This window comes from Aulonocara sp. 'chitande type north' Nkhata Bay, linkage group LG7 (genome assembly GCF_057382095.1).
Source record: "Aulonocara sp. 'chitande type north' Nkhata Bay isolate Kocher_YH1m ecotype deep benthic linkage group LG7, A_spYH_male_GT1.1, whole genome shotgun sequence".
NCBI classification, from domain to species: domain Eukaryota; kingdom Metazoa; phylum Chordata; class Actinopteri; order Cichliformes; family Cichlidae; genus Aulonocara; species Aulonocara sp. 'chitande type north' Nkhata Bay.
The window spans coordinates 65047665-65074752 of record NC_141350.1 but is presented as its reverse complement, the minus strand read 5'-3'; the positions used below and the strand labels follow the sequence as shown (position 1 = coordinate 65074752).

The 27088-nt window shown below is 42.8% G+C and overlaps 2 protein-coding genes across 4 annotated transcripts; one reads left to right on the top strand and one right to left on the bottom strand.

Annotated features, from left to right (window-relative positions):
- Nucleotides 1-811: 811 nt before the first annotated feature.
- On the top strand, nucleotides 812-9490 carry prmt7 (protein arginine methyltransferase 7). Its single transcript, XM_086301976.1, has 17 exons — nucleotides 812-1036; nucleotides 1688-1724; nucleotides 1877-2026; nucleotides 2121-2229; nucleotides 2467-2579; nucleotides 2681-2910; nucleotides 2987-3167; nucleotides 3654-3781; nucleotides 4049-4187; nucleotides 4271-4354; nucleotides 4447-4494; nucleotides 4671-4760; nucleotides 5052-5213; nucleotides 5736-5810; nucleotides 6429-6589; nucleotides 6978-7074; nucleotides 8078-9490. The coding sequence occupies exons 1-17, from the start codon at nucleotides 942-944 to the stop codon at nucleotides 8234-8236; spliced, it is 2058 nt and encodes a 685-aa protein (XP_086158102.1). The 5' UTR covers nucleotides 812-941; the 3' UTR covers nucleotides 8237-9490.
- On the bottom strand, nucleotides 8777-25561 carry ciapin1 (cytokine induced apoptosis inhibitor 1). 3 transcript variants are annotated; one of them, XM_086301977.1, is made up of 9 exons: nucleotides 25429-25561; nucleotides 14845-15007; nucleotides 14167-14310; nucleotides 13008-13087; nucleotides 11076-11244; nucleotides 10314-10390; nucleotides 9976-10097; nucleotides 9584-9665; nucleotides 8777-9489 (listed from the first exon to the last, which is right to left on the bottom strand). In XM_086301977.1, exons 1-9 carry the CDS (start codon nucleotides 25540-25542, stop codon nucleotides 9379-9381), a joined length of 1062 nt encoding a protein of 353 aa, XP_086158103.1. In that variant the 5' UTR covers nucleotides 25543-25561; the 3' UTR covers nucleotides 8777-9378. The 3 variants fall into 3 exon arrangements, with proteins under 3 accessions (XP_086158103.1, XP_086158106.1, XP_086158104.1); XM_086301980.1 differs by lacking the exon at nucleotides 25429-25561 and adding an exon at nucleotides 19782-20084 and having other exon boundaries at nucleotides 14845-15036; XM_086301978.1 differs by lacking the exon at nucleotides 25429-25561 and adding an exon at nucleotides 19782-20083.
- Nucleotides 25562-27088: the final 1527 nt, after the last annotated feature.

Sequence of the window (27088 nt, the reverse complement as noted above, 5' to 3'; positions counted from 1 at the left end):
CATAAAGTCTGTTCCATAAGTGTTTTAATAAAGTCTTTATCAAGTAAACTTTGTATTTCTATTATTAAAAGCATAAGGCACATATTAAGTATGAAATCACTATCAATCAGCAGATGCAGTGTTATTTATTTATTATGTTCTTTACTTGGCATAAAGTATTTATTTATATCTTGAACTACTGCACTGTAAATGTGTTTGACTTTTATATATTTTGCTAGAGTGTCCTTTATCTTTCTTGCCTCTTAATTCTTCTTTACGGTGTGTGAGAGAAACAGCATTTCATTTTTGCTGGATGTCCTGTACACGCAGCAAACTGACAGTAAAAATCTTTGAATCTCGAGAGAATGATGAAACGTTATTTTGATAATGAAAGCAAGATTTAGGTGTGAATTTTAATTTTATTCATTCAGGTTTTTTTTATTTGCAAAGGCTGTTTCTAGTAACTAATATAGTCACTTTTGAAATCATTTATATTTTTATTTTATGAATTATTATACTGTTTCTTCTTAATATTTTTTTAGCTGTTTAAATTCCTGCTGTCTACTATTTACAGTCTGTTTGGAGCACCCACACTTTCGTTGTACACGTACAATTTCTATTCTTTTCTATTCTGTTTTTTTCTTCTCATGTTTTTCTAATATTTTTATTGTCATTTTTATTTTCGTAATTTAGCTTTTCACAAGGCCGATTATCTTTTATAAATGTATTTAATAACCAACTCCTAAATTACAACTTCAATAACGACACAAATACCAAAAAAGAAAATATCAACGACGCAAAGCGTCACGTGACTCCGCCTACGTGACGTCACGTGGCAAGATGGCGGCTTCCTTTGGAGAAACGCTGCTGCTGTGATCGTGTTTACTTGCCTACTTGTAGAGAATATTCAGGTGAAACCAGCCGTCATTCAACCGCAGAGGGGTCCGAGTGTCGTGGCGGAGATGAAGACCTTCTGCGGGAGAGCCAACCCGACCACCGGGGCTTTAGACTGGGTGGAGGAGAGCGAGGAGTACGACTACCACCAGGAGATAGCCAGGTATGCTCAGGGCGTCCAGTGACCACAGATGTGGTTTACAGATGTCTTGCGTACCCTGAAAACAAAGATCCTTAGAAACACTGAAGATATTCGCCACTCTGTGATCCTGTATGGAAGTTCAGTAATGCCGGCAAAAGAAATTGTAACGTTTGTCATGAAAATTCTCAACTTAAACGTGTAAAAATGCACAATAAAGATAAGAATATGAGATATAAAAGCACAGATAATGATATGGAAACAAACTACAGATACAGTCTCACTCTACACTGCTGCTGATCAATAAAAGGTTTTGAAAAATCAACGTTAACTGAAGTGAAAAATATCATGGAAAAAATGGCCTAAAAAATGAGAATTGTAAAATAAAATTTAAAAAAAATTATATGTTTGTCTTTCTAAATCCAAATGTAAACAGAACATGAACATATTTTTTAAATTGTACATTCATTTTCTTATTTATCTTTTTCTTAACTTTCCTCTGTTTTAATTAAGCTCCTTTGACTGACTTTGTTATGGCACATGTTCTTTGTTGGTTATGTTTTCAAAAATGATGATTTTATACGTTTAAACTGCATTAGTGACTAATTTTTATCTTTTTCTTCTTTAATCAGTTTTTTAAAATTTACAATGATCCTTCATCGGTTTATCTTTCAGGTCCTCCTATGCAGACATGCTGCACGATCACGACAGGGTAAGACCTGGAGAAAAAGTCCCTCAGAACTCTCAGAAGTGCTTTTATTATTACTAATAATAAACCCAAATAGATGGATAACACATATAACAAGTGTCGTGTTTGACAGAAGAAATAAAAGAACAACACCGCTAACATGTCTTCCACTGCAGAATAAGAAATACTATGAGGGCATCCGGGCTGCTGTAGCCAGAGTGAAGGCTCGCAGCGAGAGGGTCATCGTGCTGGACATCGGCACCGGAACTGGCCTCCTGTCGATGATGGCCATCACGGCCGGGGCTGACTTCTGTTACGCCGTGGAGGTGAACATCACTGATCGCTCTCCTTCAGCATGGATTCATTTCCCCCTTGTGGTGTTTTAATATCAGTTAATAACTTTGTGATGCTTCCCTGCAGGTTTTTAAGCCGATGGCCGAGGCGGCGCAGTGCATCGTGGAGAAGAACGGCTTCTCCGACAAAATCAAGATTATTAACAAACACTCCACAGACGTCACTGTGGGACCAGGTCAGACACGGCAGTACTGCATCAGGCTGTGTGTTAATGAATCTCAACTTCACAGCTCACCCTAAATCAATTAAATCTTCTGTCCATATATTAACTTACTAACATCACTCTTTTCTCCCAAACTGTAACGATTCACTCCAAGCACAAAACCAAACAAGCAGAGGACATTTAAAAAAACAGCATTCATTACTTACACAGCAGTGCATCTGTTTTCATAACCAGAACCCTGTTTTCCAGATGGAGACATGCAGGTGAAGGCCAACGTCCTGATCACAGAGCTGTTCGATACTGAGCTGATCGGTGAAGGAGCTCTGCCCAGCTACGAGCACGCCCACCAAAACCTGATGCAGGTGTGTGCTGTCACACTTTTCCTGCATTCGTCAGCAGCTTCCTCACAGCTGAAGGTTTGGACTGTTTCCGGTAGTTTTACTTTCCTTTTTCTGCCCCGCAGGAGCGCTGCGAGGCCGTCCCTCACCGGGCCACCGTCTACGCCCAGCTGGTAGAGTCGGAGCTTCTGTGGAGCTGGGCTCAGCTGCAGCCAGTTGAGGTGGAGGGGGCCAGGCTGGTCCCTCCGCCCGCAGTGGGCCGGTGTGCCGGAGCTCACGCGGTGTGTGACATCCAGCTGAGCCAGGTGTCTCCTGCCAGCTTCACCCCGCTGGGTCCCGTCTGCACCATGTTCACGTAAGAAAGGAGACACTTGCTCGTATGCATCTGCAGTTATTCACATCCCTCTCTGACTGTCATCCTTTCCTTTCAGCGTGGATTTTAGCAAACCTGTAAGCAGCGCCTTCCAGGCCCACTCCTCCCAGTTTGTGGCTCAGTCAAGCGGCCGGGCTCAGGCGGTTTTGTCCTGGTGGGACCTGGACATGGACCCCACTGGGTCCATAGTGTGCACCATGGCACCCAGCTGGACTTACCAAGAGCCAAAGATGGCCCCGGTGAGTTACTGCTCTGCTTGTGTTTAAGCAGCCAGTAGCATCAGACTACAGCAAGCTCTTTAACAGCTCAGGCAGCAGTGCCACAAATATTCTTAAATATCAGAGGGAACAACACTTCAGTGCACTCACTTTATATTCAGTGAAGATGCCAGCAAAAATCTGTGACATGATTCTTTGTGGTGTGTGCAGCATGGAGAAACAGTAGGAAAATGTGCCTGGCAGTCTTCATCTTTGCATGGATTTTGTACATAATAATGAAACTGCAGTAAAATCCACAACTGACAGGATAAAGAAGCCAGAACTGATATTTTTTAAAGCTAAAATATATGAAGGTATTTTCTTAGCTTTGCATAAACAGCTGAGGTTTGACTCACTGCGTTTAGTATGAGATAAGATAAACCTTCATTAGTCCCACACGTGGGACATTTTTTTTGGTCACGGCAAAAAGTAAGTCGATAAATCATCGGTCACTGTCGTGTCTTTCAGTGGCGCGACCACTGGATGCAGAGCGTGTACTTCCTGCCTGTGGAGAGCCAGGTGACAGAAGGAGAGGAGCTGAGCCTGATGGTCTGCCACGATGACTACAGTCTGTGGTACAACCTGCAGCCTCGCAGGTACAGTTTGCTCAGACGCATGTATACGCTTTGAACAATTTATTTAAGAGACTTCTTGAATCTGTCTGCAGCTCAACAAGAAGACATCAGTGCGATTGTTCTCACTGAATATGAGTGAAAAGATTCATGTGAAAAGCTGCACCCTATGATTCAGCGGATGGTAGAACCACGTTTAACAGCAATAACTTGAATTATCAGACATTACTCACAAACATGTCCTCCTGGTTGGGAATTGTCACAAACTGGTCTGAATGTCGATTGTTTCAGCCAGCGGGGCTCACAGACTGAGGCTCCTCCCTCTCGGCCATGTTGCACCTGCCAGGCTCACCTGGTTTGGACTCGGCCGCGTTTCGGCGAACTTAACGACAGACGGCGTACGGAGAGCTACGTCAGCGCTCTGCGCAGCGTAAGTGGAGGCATCGAGGCCGCCTGTGTAAATTCATATATTCTCAAATACGACTGCGGTTTAACGAGCTGGGTGAACTTCAGGTGCTGAGAGAGGACAGCGTGTGTCTCAGCGTCAGTGACGGGAGTCTGCTTCCTGTGTTCGCTCACATGCTCGGAGCCAAGAAGGTACGCCGCTTTCACCTCACAGATACTGTCGCTCCGTGACATCATCAGCGTCACGCCTGTTTTCACTTCCCTGTGTTTCCTTTTCTACTCAGGTGTTCGGTTTGGAGAACTCCCAAATGTCTAAACAGGTTATTGATGAGGTAATCATTCAGATCATTCTCAGCGGTGATGCTTTGAAATGTTTCAGGCACTGTATGATTTTTATTCTTGTTTCATTTTGGTAAAAAGATGATAAAATGGTTTCATATAACCAAAACTGTGTCTTATCCTGCTTGTTACGTCCTGTATATCAACATGAAAGCATCTTTCTCTGCAGGTTTTGGAAGCCAACTCCATGAAAGGACGTGTTGAGCTGCTGGAGATCAGGCCGGAGCAGCTGACCAGTAATGATGTAGGAGGAGAACAGGTACCGTCGTCTTCCCGATGCAACCAGGAAGCATCTGAATGCAACACATTTAGACTCCTTTAGAAGGATGTACCTCAAAGCAGGATTAAAGGGTTGACAAGTTTAAAGTCTTGTGTTTTCTGTGTTGACCTGGCTAAATCACTGTGGTAACACATAACCTGGTCCAGTCCAGTCAAACTGGGAGCATCTATTAATCTGTTATGACAGAGAGGATTTTACGTCAGGAGTCCCACCCACATGAGTGCTAAGGAAACTGAAATGTGTGAGGTGATGTTGGCCTCTCCTGTGCAGATCTCCATCCTGATGGGTGAACCGTACTTCAGCACCAGCCTCCTGCCGTGGCACTCCCTGTTCTTCTGGTACTGTCGCACCGCCCTGGCAGGTCTTCTGCGACCCGACGCCAGCATCCTGCCCCGCTCTGCCTCCCTTCACATGGTGGCTGTGGAGTTCCAGGTGAGGCTGTTATGATTGTTGTTATCATCTGTATACAGGGCGATCAAACGTTCCCAGAATGGGACCCATAAACCAAAAAATCTTCTCTTTGTGGAAATCAGCTTACACTTGTTTCTGCGATGATCCTTCAGACTTTACACTTTAACCAATCAAATAAATACTTAATCAATCTATCAGATGTTGGCTGCTTATGTGAATTCAGGTCATATTCAGTGGTTAATACTTATTAGTTTTAAGCATGAAGACTGTTCACAGATGAAGGCGCTGTTAAATGTTTCATCCAAATGGCAACAAACAAGTTGCTATTTTGTTTGTTTGTTTTTGTTTTGTTCACACCAGTGAGTGAAGGTGTTAAATACTCTGATCATTTTCTGCATCTCCATCTTTCAGTTCTACATGCTGTGAGATTCCTCTCACGTGGAGGGGAATGACTGTGATTTGAGATTCAGTTATTTTAGACGTATATCCAATTATTTAACCAAAAAAATAAACGCGTTGTTTCTGTCTTTGTCCGCCTGGTAGGATTTGTGGAGGATAAGAGCGCCGTGTGGAACCTGCGAGGGCTTCGATGTCACGCCCATGGATGAAATGGTCCAGGTAAAATGAGATGATTTCACTGGATGTTAAATGAGGTTTTGAATGAGTTATTTCTATTTTAATGGCAACACTGTAACATTTGGATCAGTAAAAAGCATTATCTTAAAAACTCATTAGAGATGATCTGTAGTCGTTTTTATTGAACTAGTGCTCTGTGCTACTTCTATTTTGTGAGTTCTATTAGCTTTTGGGATTGAAGGTGTCAGGAATAAGACAAATACTCAAACAGAGACACCTCTAAATACTAGTTTGACCCTGAGAGAGGACTTTCATGTGCACAAGCTTGCTGAATCATTTCAAACTGCTGAACTTCAGCCTTCAAAAACTGAACAGAAAACATAATGAAAGCAAAGCAGTTAGTGACTAATGAGTGATTTGGGAGATTTCAATGCAGAATCAACAGTACAGTAAAATATTGTGTCATCTGCATATAAATGTACATACCAATTTGTGACGATGAAATAATGTAATAAAAATATATTACAAAAAGAAGTGGATCTACAAATGAGCCGTGTGAAACACCTTTAATTAATTTTTGGTATAAATTCGAAGCTCATTGACTCCTGCTGATCACAACTGTAACTATCTGTGTCCAAATAAATCCTTATGTCCCCTCAGCGCTCTCTGGATTTCCGCGAGTCCCGTGAGGCGGAGCCACACCCCCTGTGGGAGTATCCTTGTCGGGCTCTCACCCAGTCCACCGCCACCATGACCTTTGACTTCACACAGTGCCTCCCTCAGCAGCCAATCAGCAGCCAGGGCTTGCTGTCTTTCATTAGGTACAGTTACTTTAATCAGTGCCAGAACTAATTTGAGACATACATGTCAGTCTAATATGTCAGTTTTCTATCATTGTGGCTGTTGTGTTATTTGTCTTTTGTTTTCTGTAGTTTGTTTTGTCTCTTCTCTTTCTCCTGAGTCCCAAATGGTTGAAGCAGCAACTCCCTGAGCCTGGTTCTTCCTGTCAAAAGGGAGTTTTTCCTTCCCACCATCCAAATACTTGCTCGCGGGGGACGTCTGATTTTCGGGGTTTTCTCTCACCCCGTAGAGCTCCTTTTATTGTTGTGTTTTGATGCTGTTAAAATACTACTGTGAGGTTTGACGTTCATCTTCTGCTTCATAGAGTTGAGTCAGTAGCATATTTTCTATGTTAAACATGCTTTTCAGGGAAGGTCGTTGCCATGGTGTTGCATTGTGGATGGAGTACCACCTGACAGATGACATCACTGTCAGCGCAGGTCTCAACGGACCAATCAATGAGCAGGTATCTGCCTCAGTTTAGAGCTTCATTTCGTTACTAAATGACTCTTTCTTTAGGCAAGGCAAGTTTATTTGTATAGCACAATTCAACAACAAGGTGATTCAAAGTGCTTTACAGAGACATTAGAAACAAAAACAAATAAAAAGCACGATTTAAAATTGATTAAAACAAGCAAACAAACTGACTCTGGGAACTGATAAAAAACCGGATCCAGATGACCTGAGGGATCTGGAAGGTTCATACTGGGTCAGGAGGTCATTGATGTATTTTGGTCCTAAACCATTCAGAGCTTTATAGGCCAGCATCAGAACTTTAAAGTCTATCCTCTGACGGACAGGCAGCCAGTGTAAAGACCTCAGAGCTGGACTGATGTGGTCCACTTTTTTGGTCTTAGTGAGGACTCGAGCAGCAGAGTTCTGAATGAGCTAACACTTAATTGCTAACACAGTGTTGAAAGAGCCGCCACCACAGGGTGAGAGGAGAGGTACACCCTGGACAGGCTGCAGGACTAACACAGAGAGACAAACAACCATTTACACTCACGTTCATACTTATGGTTAATTTAGAATCACCACTAACTGCATGTCTTTGGGCTGTGGGAGGAACCACAGGGAGAACCTCTTATCCAGGCATTCGCCAGCACTACCAACAGATGTGTAGTTGTTATACAATTTTAGTCTTCTTTTGTAGTTGCAGCAGTTTAGAAGGAGACCGGGTGTCTGCACCCTCTTAACCCTCATCGGCTGCTTGTCAGTACTCCTGGTTGTTTCTAATGTCAACAGATTTTACCTGCTATTATTTGGTAGGGCTGTTTTGTTTCAGTGAGAAGAACAGTGATTATGAGTGCATATACAATACTGTAAATGAAAAACAATTAAAGCAAAATAAGTTTAAAGAATCACTAAAGATTACTAAAAGTGGTCCTCGGTGGAGCGTTTCACTGGGAGTGTGAAGTTTGGGGACACAGTGGACTTGTTGGGTTTTACAGCAGACGTTTCTCCTGCAGGGCGACTGCGAGTGGAGTCGACACAGGAAGCAGGGAGTGTACTTCTTCGGGTCGCCGTGGGAGATCTCAGGTGACGGCAGGGCCGCGGTGTACTACAGCTTCACCTTTGAACCCAGTTTAGGAGACATTAGGATGGACTTCAGTGTCACATCTCAGTGACGTCGAGCAATCACCGACTGAACAGCTCACTTTTTGCCAAACCTGACATTTAACATGTTTTGTTCTGACTGAATCTCCATGATTAACCATAATTCAGAGTGTGGAACATGAGAAGCTTAGTGAGGATGTCACCAGTTCTATTTTTTACTTTCTGAGATGATACAGCTGCGGGATATTTTGTATCAGCTGGACATTAAAAGTCTGTTTGAAGTCGTTTTTTAAATTCTCATTACAATAAAGGTTTGTACACAAAAACTTAGAAGAGATGTAGCAGCTGTCAGTCAGCAGGTTACAGTCTAGTAAAGCCAAATGTTGTTTTGAGAGACTATTTGATATTCAGGAAATTGTTTATAAAGTTGTTTTTTTAAATTGGTGTCAAGAGTTTTTGTGAAAGAAGTCATATTCTAAAACGAGTGTTTAAAGCTGCTGTTAAAGCAAGGGATTACATTTAGATCCTGGGCCACCTGCAGTCACAATACCAATAACCATTTCTTAAGTATTTAGTCACATGCAGTGAAATAAATGGGATATGTTTAAACATTGTAAGGCTGGTTTTAGTTTATTGCAATGAAACAAAGAGAGGCAACAACACTTCTTTGCCTTCCACATACATACAGACCCTTCATTTGAACGGTTTAAATGCGGTTTGGTTTCGATGTCAGCGTTCGTAAATCTTAAACAGCAATACGTTTCCACTCGGTTCTTCAGCTGTTAGCGATCAGGTGTAAATGGAAGTTAAATTCAAGGAATAAAGAAAGCATATCAGCTTTTCAGAATGACCTAGAAAGCCTTCAGGTGAAGGCGCTCTCACTATAGACTTTGTAGTCAATGATGAATCATTTCTATTGAAGCTGCAATGATGGAAACTGCAAACCAGCTGACAGATTGAAAAAAAACATTTCTGTATGGTGTAATTGCACTGATCATCTTGAGAGTTTACTTTATGTTTTAAATCTCATCACAGCAGGACTCAAACATTCTCAGTGCATATTTACTCCCGTGTGGATTATACACAAAATGGATCAGCAAGGTGCCTCACTGATCCTCGGGGTTTAATCAGAGGGAATCGTGTCTACAGGGTTGGAAAAGAGAGGAATGTCATGTGTTGAGGTTTGAGCAGTGCGCGTTGCTGAAGTTGTGTTTCAAGCATCCGTCAGTGTTTTGTTGTCCAGAACGATTTTCTCTCCCGGCTTGAACGCCGGCTTCCCCGTGTGCGGGCAGCTGGCACATCGGAAAGCATCGCCAAGGTAACACTGCCACAAACAGAACAAAGATAATTATTATTTCTTTATTAGAACCAGAGGAGGGATGAGGAACCAATGCAGGCTTTTGAAAGTATACACTCACACTTCCACAGGCTGATTTTGGCAGGTCAGTCTTCTGTTTTCCTGTACTCTCCTGCTCCAGTTCTTCAGCTAGCCCACACGTGCTACACAAAGATACAGTACAGCATCACGTCACATGATGTCCTTCATGCTCATGCAAAAGTTTCAGATCGCCGCAAACTTCAGATTGCTCATAACACTGGATCTGTATGCTGTCAGTGAGAGCAGACGTCCTTAATGCGGACATCTCAAACATAAATTTTATAAGTCATGAAGCTGAAAATGAGCATGAGCCCAAAGGTTGTGCATGGGTAAATCGTGTAATATCTGGTTAAAAGTGCACTGACATTTCTGAAAGCTCGGATCTTGGTCTTAAATCTCTCCAAAATATGTGAGATTTAAACAAAACCTCACCAGCTCTTGCAGGCTTTCTTCTTCTTGTCGGCTCCTTCTCCACAGGCCGGAGCTTTAAGAGAAGCTGGATCAGGTTTTTTCAAGTCATCTTCATCCAGCAGAGCATCCGAGTCCATCAGATCCTACACAGAACATAAACACGACGGACAAGAAAAACATCAGTGTGTCATTTATGTGTTGCATTACTCCAGGTTTGAGAAACTGCAGAAAAATCAGCAATTCCCCACAAACTACATCGTGCTGAAATACATATATTTTTCTTTAAAAGAGGATTTCAGTCTGCCTAATAAACGGTCACGTGTGCGTGGTTCAGCGCTTCAGTCGGTGTACAAACTCACCACATCATCGTCGTTCATGTCGTTGGCTGACAGCGTCCACATTTTCACCGTGTTGGGATCCAGAGCAGGTTTCTCTGCTGAAATCACACATTTTAACCAACATTAGCTTCACAGCACAGACAGTCTGAGGAGCTCACAGACTCACTCGTCACTTATAATGATGCAAATGCAGCATTGTTAAAAAAAAAAATTAAAATTAAATGTTACTGTAGTGAGGACGACAGACAGCCCGAATAGGAAATGAAGTTTCGTCCTCCAAGTGGAAATTACATTATTCATAAAAAAAAGAAAAAAAAAAAGAAGCGATCGCAGACAAACTGGATTATTGTGTCTGTATAAAGAGTCGAGAAAGTCACTCGTCTTCTGTTGATAGTCTTTAAAACGTGAAAACGTTTGGTTTTTTTTTCCAAATTGGTCAGCAGATTCCTAACTTGATTGTTCTTGACTTCATAGTGGTACTTCTTGTTTCTTCAGTTGGATTTTCTTTCATTTTAAACTGAGCAGAACTCAGTTTATTAACATGAAGTATTCCTAATGCCCAGACAGTAACTTCTCCTTTGTTAGAGCCATAAACAAAGCCATAAATCTGTAATCTGTAAAATTACAGATTTATGTCCCTATCATCATCAACTCAAACCTCTCTACAAACTAAAGGGAATCTGGCATCTGTAGCCTATTATATTAGATCATAGTTGACAGAGACGGTGAGCTGTGGATTCAGAGACAACAGGAGAAAGAACAAAGCGTACTTATGAAGCCTACCTGGCTTGGCTGTCTTTTTCCCAAACGACAGTTTGATCTGGCTCGATGACCCCACCTCAAAGTCGGGTTTGGAGGCAGATACGCGGACTCGAGACAGGGAGTCTCCTTGGTAACCAGAGGCTGCCCTGAGGGAGCTCAGCGCTTCAGGACTGAGCTCTGCTTTGCTGATCTGAATGACGAGACAGCAAACTGATATAAGCATGGCACAAAATCAGGGGCTGGATCCAGCCTTGTGAATACGCCCAGCTGGGAGCATTTTTTTTTCCCCACCCGTGACGTGAAGACCCACAGAAATAACGTGTAGCAGCTAAATTCGCTGCTTAACTGATGGACCCACAGTGAACTGAGGATTCCTCCATGTTCATACTAACACTCTGGGATGTGCAGCACACTCAGAGCAGCAGTTATACTGTGCCCTCCCTTATTAGTCAGCACTGGTTAAGGTAGGATGTGGCGTCATGTCGGTGTAGCACTTTCCCTGTCCCTATTACACCTGTCCCTATTACACCTGTCCCTATTACACCTGTCCCTATTACACCTGTCCCTATTACACCTGTCCCTATTACACCTGTCCCTATTACACCTGTCCCTATTACACCTGTCCCTATTACACCTGTCCCTATTACACCGTTATTGGGCTGGGAAGAAAGTGGCAGTGTAGCGTTTTGCCCAAAGTTCACGTTTTTTTAATCTCAGCAAATTTTAAAAAATTAAATAAAACTAAAAAGGTATGCAGGTTTTAGGGAAAACCCTTGTGACATGTGCAGAGGAGGGATGGTGGATATATTGGACAAAGGATGTTGAATATGGACATGACAGAGGAGGATGGCAGGGATAGGATGCGATGGAGGCAGATGATGCTCCGTGTGAATGAGGAAGCAAAAATGACCATCAGGTCAAACTATTAACAATAATTAGACCTCCTCAGTAAGGGGATTCTCAGAAGCCAGCAACTGAAAGACCCATACCAACTTCTTTCTTCCAATCATGTTCCTCACTGTTCAAGCAGCTGGAGACTCAAAATCTGTTTACAGAGACAAGCTTCCAGGAATTTAAACCCAAAACTAACTTCACAACATGTCAACCGGTGCCTCAAGTGCTCCGATCAGCTGGTCTAAGTGGAATAATGTCCTGAATATGCATGTTGCTGGAGTACACAGTTGCAGATGTTGGGGAAAACATCCCTCTACTCCACAGTGTGAACTAGGGCTGTGCGATATGACCAAAATCTCATATCCCGATATAAGACATCTATCATCCCGATAACGATATAAATCACAACATTTAAAATTTTCTGTAAATTCCATGAATCTCGGGCAGCTCGACTTGCATGAAGTGTTTTCAGCTGGGCGTTGTGTACCTGGAGTTATGACTTTTAGCCAATGCATGAAACTATACATTTTTAGACATAAGTTGTAACGGCCGCCGTTTTCTTTGTGAATATTTATTACACGGCGTGCTGCGGGGAAAAGCCTGTTCTAACGTTTGACTCTAAGGTTTATTTTTTAGCACCTGACGGCTCTTTTTTTGCTTCTCATCCGTAAATACTGCATACTCTTTCACAGGATTTTGTTTATTTTGAAAAGCCTCAACAGGATCTTGAGCTTTATTGTGAAAGGTTAATATGCAAAACAAACAAGCAGACGGCGGAGCCACGCCATTGTTTTACCATCGTGGTTGCTAACAGCAACGCGTAAAAACAGTCGCTTGTCCATCCGTAGTGTGGTCATATTAAATATAAAAGAAAGAGAAATTTAACAAATTAATATAACCACTACAGTGACCATCAAACGATGAAAAAAATATTGCCGTAAACATTTTATTTTGCCACACTGCGAAACAAACGATAGCGTAAAATGAAACGACAGACGTTTTTATATCGTCATCCGATATATATCGTTATATCGAACAGCCCTAGTGTTAACTACTCACCTCTGTTACTGACATAAAGCCGGACAGCTTCAGAGCCGACACCAGCTTCTCAGCTGTCCTCACACTTTGTCCTTCTGATTCTGTAACACAGATATACTCAGCACATTAAAACACATCGACACCGAGGATAAATACACCTAAACTGCTGTCGATAATGCGTTTCCACTGTAACAGTGCACACTTAGGCCACTCTTGTATCACGTGTCAAACAACAGTGTCCTTCACTCTCATTCAAAGTCACGTCAGTCATGCTGCTGAAGTGAGATAAACTTGATACCTGACACTTTGCATTGCCAGTGGTTACTATTTCACCTGTCATCCTTACCAGTCACCTGCCGGGACCGAGTAGCAGGCTCCAGAGAGCGGTCAGAGTAATGGTTTGTTGTTAATGTTGATCAATGGTCATGAGAATTTGCATAATTAAGATTAAGGAACTGACCTCCCAGCCCACTGTTCCTTCAGTGGGCTGGTTTCAGTCATTATGCAAATGTACTGTTTATAAGATTGGGGAAACCTGCAGTCAGCTGAGAGTGAAGAAGTCACTTGGATGAGTGATGAAACATTTCTCCCACAAAACACTACGTCCAGATGAACAGAATCAACTTTTGGAGAGGTTAGAGTAATGCTGGAGCTCCTTAAAATGCCCCAGTTCCAGGGGCACAGGAACCTTTTCACAGCTCTTATGACTGCAGGAATTAGGTACTAGAAGATTTCTTGGAACCCTGTTTTTTGGGGTCTCTTAGCTCCTACTTCAGGAGGTGTTTAACCTTTTAATAACTGAACAGTGATTGGTTCAGATGTGAAAAAAAATGCTATTGCAGGCCAAGCATATTTTTTAAAAATCCATGAAAGTAAAAAAACAAAAAAAACAATGACAAAATGAATAACAGTGAAGTCCCAGTGTTATTAGGATTAAATGTAACAGGTCAAAAGGATTCCATGCTGGCTCAACAAAGGGCAGCGAAGGAATTCAGAGCAAAAATCTAGAAGCTCAAACAGGTTTACACACTAGATCACAGGGTCAAGAACACTCTGATCCAGACTCTCATGAGACTCTGTAACATCTCACCATCCCTCAGGAGGAGCTGCTAAGTGGGACATCTGGAGTATCTTTTTTATCTTCCAGCAGCAAATGGATGAATGGACTACTGTCTCTTACCTGTAACTGGTTCATCAAGGACCAGCTGCCCTCCAGGTTTGAGCACTCTGGCTATCTCTGCTAGAGTCTCTAAAGTGTGGATGGAGGAGCTGTCAGCCAGAAGGCAAGAGAGCACCCAGTTGAAGGTGGAGGCCGCGTGAGAGGCTGAGGAGAGGACAGGAGGAGACAATTAATGTGAAATACGCTATGTTCTGAACTGCAAACTAAAGTATTTCACAATGGAGCAGGGGTTCAAAGTGAGACGTAGGAGGTGGGTTAACCATAAGACCCAGTGTGCAGGTGCACTGGAAGAAAATGGATATTCTTTGTGAATTCGAGTTTCCTTTGTCTTAAAGTTCTATCGATTCAGAAATATTCATTTGCAAGTTTCATCAATAACCTCTTACAGGCAGATCTGTGTTCACCAGGTACATGAAGTGCATTTTAAATTCCCGCCACCTCAGAAAGCACCTCTCTTTAACAGCTGTTCTCCCGAGTAGTTAAGTAGCAGTTACGATAAGTACTGTAATTGTGACTATTTTTAGACATTTGCACACATGAACTCATGACAGAGATGCAGGGGAATTTAACGCGTGTTGATTGTGGTGATGATGACAGTCTACAGCTGCTGTTTCAGCAGTTTTCCTTAAGAGGTTAAGTCAGAGCATGTGTTAAAAAGAAATTATCAGGTGAACTTACACAGCAGCAGCATGTCCATGTTCTCCACCGCCACTCTACCATACGGACCGACGACCGCTCCCAGCGCCTCTGCGTACTGCTTCAGGGCCGTAGGTGTTGAAAGCTGAGCCCACACCAGCACCACTTTGTCTCCTGCTCTGATGCCAAGGTCTGCCATGATTCCCTGGAGGAAGTGAACTCAAGTTTTTATACCTGAAAGTGCAGCATCAAAGTTTGTGTGTTTAAAGGTGTAGGTAATGACTACTGAAGCATTCCATCCTTTTGCTGCTGTGGCCTCCACCATGACAACATAAATCCCACATGTACTTGCACAAAAACAAAAAAGTAAATTTTGTTGTTCTGGGAAAATCAACAGCAAGTGAACTCTTTCTTCCTGCTATCGTGTAGACTCTCTGACTCTGTAAACCGCAGCCGGGTCAAAGCTAAGCTGTTCATTAGAAACAAGCAGCAGTGGAAAAAATAATGAAAAGAAACTGCAGTTTTGGTGACTGTGGAGGTTGTAAAATTTCAACCCAAGGTCTGTAACTTGATGAATCAGCCAGGCTGCAAGAAAGGCCAAACTGGCATGTCTGTAACATTAAGACACAACAGATTCATCCAGTGCTCAACTCCACTCCCACTTACAGAGTCTTGATTCTGTATTCTGCAGAAGCCTCTTTGGCAGCTGTTAAAGCTTCAAGTCTTTTGGAACATGGCTCCACTGGATTACAGTGGGGAAAAAAAGTATTTAGTCAGCCACCGATTGTGCAAGTTCCCCCCCCCCCAAAATGATGACAGAGGTCAGTAATTTGCACCAGAGGTACACGTCAACTGTGAGAGACAGAATGTGAAGAAAAAATCCATGAATCCACATGGTAGGATTTGTAAAGAATTTATTCGTAAATCAGGGTGGCAAATAAGTATTTGGTCAATAACAAAAATACAACTCAATACTTTGTAACATAACCTTTGTTGGCAATAACAGAGGTCAAACGTTTACTATAGGTCTTTACCAGGTTTGCACACACAGTAGCTGGTATTTTGGCCCATTCCTCCATGCAGATCTTCTCGAGAGCAGTGATGTTTTGGGGCTGTCGCCGAGCAACACGGACTTTCAACTCCCGCCACAGATTTTCTATGGGGTTGAGGTCTGGAGACTGGCTAGGCCACTCCAGGACTTTCAAATGCTTCTTACGGAGCCACTCCTTTGTTGCCCGGGCGGTGTGTTTTGGATCATTGTCATGTTGGAAGACCCAGCCTCGTTTCATCTTCAAAGTTCTCACTGATGGAAGGAGGTTTTGGCTCAAAATCTCACGATACATGGCCCCATTCATTCTGTCCTTAACACGGATCAGTCGTCCTGTCCCCTCGGCAGAAAAACAGCCCCATAGCATGATGTTTCCACCCCCATGCTTCACAGTAGGTATGGTGTTCTTGGGATGCAACTCGGTATTCTTCGTCCTCCAAACACGACGAGTTGAGTTTATACCAAAAAGTTCTACTTTGGTTTCATCTGACCACATGACATTCTCCCAATCCTCTGCTGTATCATCCATGTGCTCTCTGGCAAACTTCAGACGGGCCTGGACATGCACTGGCTTCAGCAGCGGAACACGTCTGGCACTGCGGGATTTGATTCCCTGCCGTTTTAGTGTGTTACTGACAGTGTTGGGACTAACGCGTTATTAAGTAACGCGTTACAGTAACTACGTTATTATTGTGGTAACGAGCACGGTAACTAGTTATTATGCCAAAATCAGGAACGCGTTAGCCGTTACTGGGATTTAGATAGGGTCGTTACTCGTTACTTCGTGTGGTGGCTATCGCGGAGCTTCCACAGATTCAGTAACATTAGCAAGTGGTGGAGGCCAGCAGGTGGATGAAGGAAAAGGGACGCAGAAGGAAAAGAGACCCGAGGCGGCCGCCGGTCCAAGTGTGAACTGAACTTCAGGTAAGAAGTTATGACCTGCAGTCTCTCTGGGTCAGATATAAACCAAGTTTAGGTGGAGTTTATTTTCGTTATTCTGACTTTTTCCTTACTGCGTGCTAGCTAGCATGACAGAGTTTCTATACAGCTGGGTGGGTGCTATGTTACTGATGTTGAACTTTATTTTGTTCATAAGTTATTAGAGTTGCCAACCGTCCCGTCTGGTATTCAGAGAAAATATTACGCGTTTCTTATTGAGGTGAAAAGGAACAGTTTGTCCCGTAATTCAGCTACAATGAAAAAGGCACAAAGCTGGAGTTATTCTGTGTTTACGCTGCACAGCTGCCTCTTCTTCTTACATTCTCCCCCCTCCCTCTCCTGTTTCTACTTCAATCATGAAAACTGATCAATGATCAGCTGATCGGCTCTCTTGTTTGTTTATCCCACTTTGCGCCGAAAGAGGAAACCAGCGGATGTCGCGCTAAACAACAGCAGCACGTTTAAGCTTGATCAGCTGTTGTTAGAATTTATTTAATATTAATTTCTAGTATCAGCTGATGTTTGCTGGAGCCACAGCTGTAAAGCTGCTGGTCATGATATGGTTTGGTTATCTGGTGAGAGGGAAACATGAAGATGAAACCAGGAGATGTCCTTACTGGATCATCAGAGCTGTGATGGAGAAACAGGTTTACCTTTTAGGTGACATGAATCAGTTGAAGGGAAGTTATGAACTGTTTCTGAGAGACAAATAACACCAGGATCCTTTTTTAGGTACAGTGGGGCAAAAAAGTATTTAGTCAGCCACCGATTGTGCAAGTTCCCCCCCAAAATGATGACAGAGGTCAGTAATTTGCACCAGAGGTACACGTCAACTGTGAGAGACAGAATGTGAAGAAAAAAATCCATGAATTCACATGGTAGGATTTGTAAAGAATTTATTCGTAAATCAGGGTGGCAAATAAGTATTTGGTCAATAACAAAAATACAACTCAATACTTTGTAACATAACCTTTGTTGGCAATAACAGAGGTCAAACGTTTACTATAGGTCTTTACCAGGTTTGCACACACAGTAGCTGGTATTTTGGCCCATTCCTCCATGCAGATCTTCTCGAGAGCAGTGATGTTTTGGGGCTGTCGCCGAGCAACACGGACTTTCAACTCCCGCCACAGATTTTCTATGGGGTTGAGGTCTGGAGACTGGCTAGGCCACTCCAGGACTTTCAAATGCTTCTTACGGAGCCACTCCTTTGTTGCCCGGGCGGTGTGTTTTGGATCATTGTCATGTTGGAAGACCCAGCCTCGTTTCATCTTCAAAGTTCTCACTGATGGAAGGAGGTTTTGGCTCAAAATCTCACGATACATGGCCCCATTCATTCTGTCCTTAACACGGATCAGTCGTCCTGTCCCCTTGGCAGAAAAACAGCCCCATAGCATGATGTTTCCACCCCCATGCTTCACAGTAGGTATGGTGTTCTTGGGATGCAACTCAGTATTCTTCTTCCTCCAAACACGACGAGTTGAGTTTATACCAAAAAGTTCTACTTTGGTTTCATCTGACCACATGACATTCTCCCAATCCTCTGCTGTATCATCCATGTGCTCTCTGGCAAACTTCAGACGGGCCTGGACATGCACTGGCTTCAGCAGCGGAACACATCTGGCACTGCGGGATTTGATTCCCTGCCGTTGTAGTGTGTTACTGATGGTGACCTTTGTTACTTTGGTCCCAGCTCTCTGCAGGTCATTCACCAGGTCCCCCCGTGTGATTCTGGGATCTTTGCTCACCGTTCTCATGATCATTTTGACCCCACGGGATGAGATCTTGCGTGGAGCCCCAGATCGTGGGAGATTATCAGTGGTCTTGTATGTCTTCCATTTTCTGATGATTGCTCCCACAGTTGATTTTTTCACACCAAGCTGCTTGCATATTGTAGATTCACTCTTCCCAGTCTGGTGCAGGTCTACAATACTTTTCCTGGTGTCCTTCGAGAGCTCTTTGGTCTTGGCCATGGCGGAGTTTGGAGTCTGACTGTTTGAGGCTGTGGACAGGTGTCTTTTATACAGATGATGAGTTCAAACAGGTGCCATTCATACAGGTAACGAGTGGGGGACAGAAAAGCGTCTTACAGAAGACGTTACAGGTCTGTGAGAGCCAGAGATTTTCCATGTTTGAGGTGACCAAATACTTATTTGCCACCCTGATTTACGGATAAATTCTTTACAAATCCTACCATGTGAATTCATGGATTTTTTTTTCACATTCTGTCTCTCACAGTTGAAGTGTACCTCTGGTGCAAATTACTGACCTCTGTCATCATTTTAAGTGGGGGAACTTGCACAATCGGTGGCTGACTAAATACTTTTTTGCCCCACTGTATGTGGGAATAGTTTTAAACTGCCATCTCTGTCTTTCCACATGTTCTGTGAGCTTTAAAGGTGTATTTACCAAAAGCACAGGTACCTCATATTGTGTTCAAGCACTCATACATGACACACCATCCTCTCAGACATGTAATTACTCAGCGGTAGATGATGTTGAGGAAGCTTTAGGGGATCTGTCCTGGGCCGCATACCTGCACTGTGAAACATGTCTGAAATTTTTTGTATTGACTGTAACGTTTATTTTATTCATATCCTACAAAACATTTGAAGAACAGAAGCTGACCCAAAGTGCTTCAAAGATGGGCACAATATCATTCGAGATTTCCTAAAAACACAGTATCAATATACATGAAAGGCATGTTTTCTCACATTAACTAATTATTAGTTAAAGTAAAAATCACAGTAAAAATCAAATCAAAGGGGTATTTATACAAGTGTGAATCTTAATGTAAAGCTATTCTAATATAAACGTGGAAGTGCAAATGAGTGTAATAAAAAGCCTTTAAGATCCAATCAGAGCCAAATTACAAAATGTTATTCTAATGTTATCGTACAAAGGTCTAGAAGGTTCCCTGTCGCTCTGTAAGTGACAGTGAAGAGATGTGTTTAAAGTCTGCAAAACAGAAAAAACCGCTTACGTGACATACCAATAATTAGAGGTTTGTTCTTGACTCCGGTGTTTCAGGAGCTCCGAGGAGCAAACAACGTGACGCAGCACCGGCAGAGGCTCGTAATCAGCTCCTAACGACGGCGTGAACACCAAGCAGCTCCCGCTACACGGCTACCCGCAGTATCAAAGGCTTAACGTTTGTCTACTGCTCTCCTAAAAGGCCTCTGGTGGCAGAATTAACTAAAGAAACAAAACGTAAACCGAGCCTACACGAAGACTTGCCTGCTGTCCTGATGGCGGTTAAACTCAGCTACAGTTACGTCAGAGCGTGTTTCCGGTTCCTATTTTCAAAGTAAAGTATTTGAGCCTGGCCCACAGGCTGTGTGAAGGTTCTTCATACATTATGTATACTTGACTTAATATAAATTAATTTAGACGCAATAGGTTTATGCTTACCTAATACAGGATGATCCAAAATATATTTTTCAAACCTTTTCATGGAAAAGTTTTTAACTATTAAATTTATTAAAATTACTTCTTTTTTTTGCACAATTCGATGGTCTTAGTTTTATTGTAATTTACAGGCGTGATTGAGTTTAAATGTATAAACACTGAAAAAGAGTGTTCGCGTTTGGGAAATTAAATGCTCTATATGTAAATTTTAGCTACAAGTTTATGATTACTGGGACACAGACGTGAAAAACGCACACACACAAACATACACACCTAATTCAGGCGTTTTATTTTGAAATGCTCTGACTGGATTTCCGCTGTGGGAGCGAGTCGCGCGGTGGTGACGCCGCTGTGAGCAGCTGATATGGCGGCGTTGCTAAGAGGTCTGCGGGCTGGAAGGGCACTCCGTGGCCTGAGCAGCGGTAAGAAGGGGTCACCGCTGGTTTTGTGATTATACCGGAGAGCCGGGGACACGTTTTCCAGAACGCGTGTCTGTGTTATCAGCGCCTTTAGAACGAGCGTTTTATTAGCGTTAGCTGATCGCGCCAAAGGTGATCATGAAGGACGATATCAGCAACAGGGAACTGAGTGTAGCTCCAAAAACGGGGCTATTAGGAGGTTTGTAGTGTCCAGGTTGGCTCTGCCGGGCAGACCTCACAGGTGACTGCAGGGTAAACACGTAAACAGGTTCCTACACCGGGAGGGGGCGTGCTGTCTGCAGTTATACAAGCTGTCTGAGCGTTTCTAATGAAACCCCTAATTATAGCTCCCTTTTCCTCTTATCATTGCAAGTTCTGTGAAACACACATGTGCAGTCTCCTATTGAAGTGTATCTACGGTAAAGCTTCAGTATTTGTTGATTAGAGTTTGCAAAAAATGTACCAAACCGCACATTTTCCACTGAAATACACACTTAAACTATGAAAGCTATCAATCGTTTGATACCTAAACAGCCTAATTTATACTGAGTTAGTATAACAAATCAATTTTAAAATCCTCCCGTTGGAATACTGGGGTATTTTTTATAATTTGCCCACATTTTATTGGAATAATTTGATAGAAAATATATAGAATATATATATATATATATATATATAATAGTTAATGAATAAACGAATAAAGCTAAGTCCATATGTCCTACACTGACAGGTCACTTTATTAGGTGCTAGCACTGTGCTAGACGCCCTTTCTCCTTCAGAGGTGCTTTAATTCTTCATGGCTCAGATTCAGCAAGGTGCTGGAAACTTTCCTCTGAGATTTTGGTCCATGTTGACATGAATGCATCACCCCGAGACTATAGATTTATCAGCTACACATCTATGAATGTGTTCTACAACATCCCAAAGGACTGGTGACTGGAGGCCATTTGAGTACAGTGAACTCTTTTTATGTTCAAGAAACCAGTTTGAGATGATGTGACGTGTTCAACCTGCTGGAAGCAGCCATCGGAAGATGGTCATATGGAGATGGTCAGCAACAATACTCAGATAGGCTGTGGTGTTTGAATGGTGTTCAGCTGGTTTCAAGAAGCGTGCCAGGGAAATTCTCCCACCTTATTAAACCACCACCAGCCTGAACTGTTGAGACGAGGATCGACAGTCATCAGACCAGGCAACATTTTTCCAGTGTTGTGCGTTCAGAGATCTTCTTCTGCTTTTCACTGGATATTTTCTCTTTTCAGACCGTTCTCTGTAAACTAGAGATGGTTGTGTGGGGAAATTCCCAGCAGGTCATCAGTTTCTGAAATATTCTCTCACAACAACCATGGCGCTTTCAAAGTCATTTTTCCTCCCATTCTGATGCTCAGTGTAAACTTCAGCAGGTCATCTTGACCATGTCTATATGCCAGTATACACTGAATAGCTGACACATGATTGGCTGATTAGATATTTGCCTTAACAAGCAGCTGATGTAGTGACCAATGAGTGTAGTATAATAAGTATTTAGTGCAGCATTCTCACCAATATTTCTCTTAAGTGTAACAGATGGGGAAATAAAGTACTTCATACCATTTGATAAATTGTACAGGTTTCACTGAGCTTGAGTTTAATGTAAATGTGAGACTTTGTACTGTGGTTTGTCACATTTAATCCTTTTTCTAAAAGTTTGGTAAAAGTGTGAACAACAACAGCACACACTGGGAGGAAAGTGACAGGCGATAGAGATTCGATACAGCACGATTATTACGAGAAATAAACAAGTACACCGTATTAAAAATGAATCTGTGGAAGTAAATCCATATATTTGTATGCTCCAGTGGTGGCTGCACCAACAGCAACAAACCCTCAGTGCGGCAGTCTGAGACGAGGCTTCCGCTGTGCAGGGCTGAGGCTTCAGGATGAGTCCAAATCTGACAAGCCTCCCTCCTCAACCTCCTCATCCACCACCTACCATGAGCACTACCAGGCTCGCTCTGCTGAACAGGACACGGCGGCACAGCTGCCTCTTCTTCTTACATTCTCCCCCCTCCCTCTCCTGTTTCTACTTCAATCATGAAAACTGATCAATGATCAGCTGATCGGCTCTCTTGTTTGTTTATCCCACTTTGCGCCGAAAGAGGAAACCAGCGGATGTCGCGCTAAACAACAGCAGCACGTTTAAGCTTGATCAGCTGTTGTTAGAATTTATTTAATATTAATTTCTAGTATCAGCTGATGTTTGCTGGAGCCACAGCTGTAAAGCTGCTGGTCATGATATGGTTTGGTTATCTGGTGAGAGGGAAACATGAAGATGAAACCAGGAGATGTCCTTACTGGATCATCAGAGCTGTGATGGAGAAACAGGTTTACCTTTTAGGTGACATGAATGAGTTGAAGGGAAGTTATGAACTGTTTCTGAGAGACAAATAACCCCAGGATCCTTTTTTAGGTACAGTGGGGCAAAAAAGTATTTAGTCAGCCACCGATTGTGCAAGTTCCCCCCCAAAATGATGACAGAGGTCAGTAATTTGCACCAGAGGTACACGTCAACTGTGAGAGACAGAATGTGAAGAAAAAAAATCCATGAATTCACATGGTAGGATTTGTAAAGAATTTATTCGTAAATCAGGGTGGAAAATAAGTATTTGGTCAATAACAAAAATACAACTCAATACTTTGTAACATAACCTTTGTTGGCAATAACAGAGGTCAAACGTTTACTATAGGTCTTTACCAGGTTTGCACACACAGTAGCTGGTATTTTGGCCCATTCCTCCATGCAGATCTTCTCGAGAGCAGTGATGTTTTGGGGCTGTCGCCGAGCAACACGGACTTTCAACTCCCGCCACAGATTTTCTATGGGGTTGAGGTCTGGAGACTGGCTAGGCCACTCCAGGACTTTCAAATGCTTCTTACGGAGCCACTCCTTTGTTGCCCGGGCGGTGTGTTTTGGATCATTGTCATGTTGGAAGACCCAGCCTCGTTTCATCTTCAAAGTTCTCACTGATGGAAGGAGGTTTTGGCTCAAAATCTCACGATACATGGCCCCATTCATTCTGTCCTTAACACGGATCAGTCGTCCTGTCCCCTTGGCAGAAAAACAGCCCCATAGCATGATGTTTCCACCCCCATGCTTCACAGTAGGTATGGTGTTCTTGGGATGCAACTCAGTATTCTTCTTCCTCCAAACACGACGAGTTGAGTTTATACCAAAAAGTTCTACTTTGGTTTCATCTGACCACATGACATTCTCCCAATCCTCTGCTGTATCATCCATGTGCTCTCTGGCAAACTTCAGACGGGCCTGGACATGCACTGGCTTCAGCAGCGGAACACGTCTGGCACTGCGGGATTTGATTCCCTGCCGTTGTAGTGTGTTACTGATGGTGACCTTTGTTACTTTGGTCCCAGCTCTCTGCAGGTCATTCACCAGGTCCCCCCGTGTGGTTCTGGGATCTTTGCTCACCGTTCTCATGATCATTTTGACCCCACGGGATGAGATCTTGCGTGGAGCCCCAGATCGTGGGAGATTATCAGTGGTCTTGTATGTCTTCCATTTTCTGATGATTGCTCCCGGTTGATTTTTTCACACCAAGCTGCTTGCCTATTGTAGATTCACTCTTCCCAGTCTGGTGCAGGTCTACAATACTTTTCCTGGTGTCCTTCGAGAGCACTTTGGTCTTGGCCATGGCGGAGTTTGGAGTCTGACTGTTTGAGGCTGTGGACAGGTGTCTTTTATACAGATGATGAGTTCAAACAGGTGCCATTCATACAGGTAACGAGTGGGGGACAGAAAAGCGTCTTACAGAAGACGTTACAGGTCTGTGAGAGCCAGAGATTTTCCATGTTTGAGGTGACCAAATACTTATTTGCCACCCTGATTTACGGATAAATTCTTTACAAATCCTACCATGTGAATTCATGGATTTTTTTTTCACATTCTGTCTCTCACAGTTGACGTGTACCTCTGGTGCAAATTACTGACCTCTGTCATCATTTTAAGTGGGGGAACTTGCACAATCGGTGGCTGACTAAATACTTTTTTGCCCCACTGTAGCTGACAGCTGGTAACTGTGCAGGTGCGGATCTAGCAAAGTTTTGCCAGGGGGCCAGGTAGGGCATTAACAGGGAGAGGGGGGCACAAAGAAATACTTTTCTTTCTTATTCTCATTTAAAATGTCTAGCTTTTAAAAAAATAATTATCTGAATCTTACAACAAACGATTGATAGATTGATGCATATATACCATCAGAACAGTGTACATCACTGTCACAACAGTGTTTATTTTCATTCAAAGGCTTTATGATTTTTCCTATAATGGTGGGCCGGTCTCTAGTCAAAATGCCCGGGCCAATTTTCTGTCCCAGTCCAGCCCTGTATGCAGCTCATCTGCAGTCTGGTGTTGCCTACATCTTCCTATTCAGAAGGCAGAATTTCCGAGTTCTGAGTACAATCAAAGCACCACAACTGCAGTTTTTGTGTTGGATGTAAAAGGCGCACATGACGCCGTGACGTAGGCTAGAATCATGGCAGTAGTCAATGACGGTCCAGGCGTGGGACTTGTTTTGTGGAAATATGCACATTATCTTTTCCTTTCTATTGGTAGGTGGCACAGTGCACTTGTGGCAAGTAAGCAAGCTAGAAGACTGGCAAAGTTATGGAAGCAACACATTAACAAGAGAATTCTGAGTAAAACCAAAGTTACTTTCCCTAGTAACTAGTTACTTTGAAAGTAACGAGTAACTTGAAGTAACTGAGTTACTTTTGAGAGAACTAGTAATGTAACTAAGTTACTATTTTAAAGTAACTTACCCAACACTGGTTACTGATGGTGACCTTTGTTACTTTGGTCCCAGCTCTCTGCAGGTCATTCACCAGGTCCCCCCGTGTGGTTCTGGGATCTTTGCTCACCGTTCTCATGATCATTTTGACCCCACGGGATGAGATCTTGCGTGGAGCCCCAGATCGTGGGAGATTATCAGTGGTCTTGTATGTCTTCCATTTTCTGATGATTGCTCCCACAGTTGATTTTTTCACACCAAGCTGCTTGCCTATTGTAGATTCACTCTTCCCAGTCTGGTGCAGGTCTACAATACTTTTCCTGGTGTCCTTCGAGAGCTCTTTGGTCTTGGCCATGGCGGAGTTTGGAGTCTGACTGTTTGAGGCTGTGGACAGGTGTCTTTTATACAGATGATGAGTTCAAACAGGTGCCATTCATACAGGTAACGAGTGGGGGACAGAAAAGCGTCTTACAGAAGACGTTACAGGTCTGTGAGAGCCAGAGATTTTCCATGTTTGAGGTGACCAAATACTTATTTGCCACCCTGATTTACGGATAAATTCTTTACAAATCCTACCATGTGAATTCATGGATTTTTTTTTCACATTCTGTCTCTCACAGTTGAAGTGTACCTCTGGTGCAAATTACTGACCTCTGTCATCATTTTAAGTGGGGGAACTTGCACAATCGGTGGCTGACTAAATACTTTTTTGCCCCACTGTATGTGGGAATAGTTTTAAACTGCCATCTCTGTCTTTCCACATGTTCTGTGAGCTTTAAAGGTGTATTTACCAAAAGCACAGGTACCTCATATTGTGTTCAAGCACTCATACATGACACACCATCCTCTCAGACATGTAATTACTCAGCGGTAGATGATGTTGAGGAAGCTTTAGGGGATCTGTCCTGGGCCGCATACCTGCACTGTGAAACATGTCTGAAATTTTTTGTATTGACTGTAACGTTTATTTTATTCATATCCTACAAAACATTTGAAGAACAGAAGCTGACCCAAAGTGCTTCAAAGATGGGCACAATATCATTCGAGATTTCCTAAAAACACAGTATCAATATACATGAAAGGCATGTTTTCTCACATTAACTAATTATTAGTTAAAGTAAAAATCACAGTAAAAATCAAATCAAAGGGGTATTTATACAAGTGTGAATCTTAATGTAAAGCTATTCTAATATAAACGTGGAAGTGCAAATGAGTGTAATAAAAAGCCTTTAAGATCCAATCAGAGCCAAATTACAAAATGTTATTCTAATGTTATCGTACAAAGGTCTAGAAGGTTCCCTGTCGCTCTGTAAGTGACAGTGAAGAGATGTGTTTAAAGTCTGCAAAACAGAAAAAACCGCTTACGTGACATACCAATAATTAGAGGTTTGTTCTTGACTCCGGTGTTTCAGGAGCTCCGAGGAGCAAACAACGTGACGCAGCACCGGCAGAGGCTCGTAATCAGCTCCTAACGACGGCGTGAACACCAAGCAGCTCCCGCTACACGGCTACCCGCAGTATCAAAGGCTTAACGTTTGTCTACTGCTCTCCTAAAAGGCCTCTGGTGGCAGAATTAACTAAAGAAACAAAACGTAAACCGAGCCTACACGAAGACTTGCCTGCTGTCCTGATGGCGGTTAAACTCAGCTACAGTTACGTCAGAGCGTGTTTCCGGTTCCTATTTTCAAAGT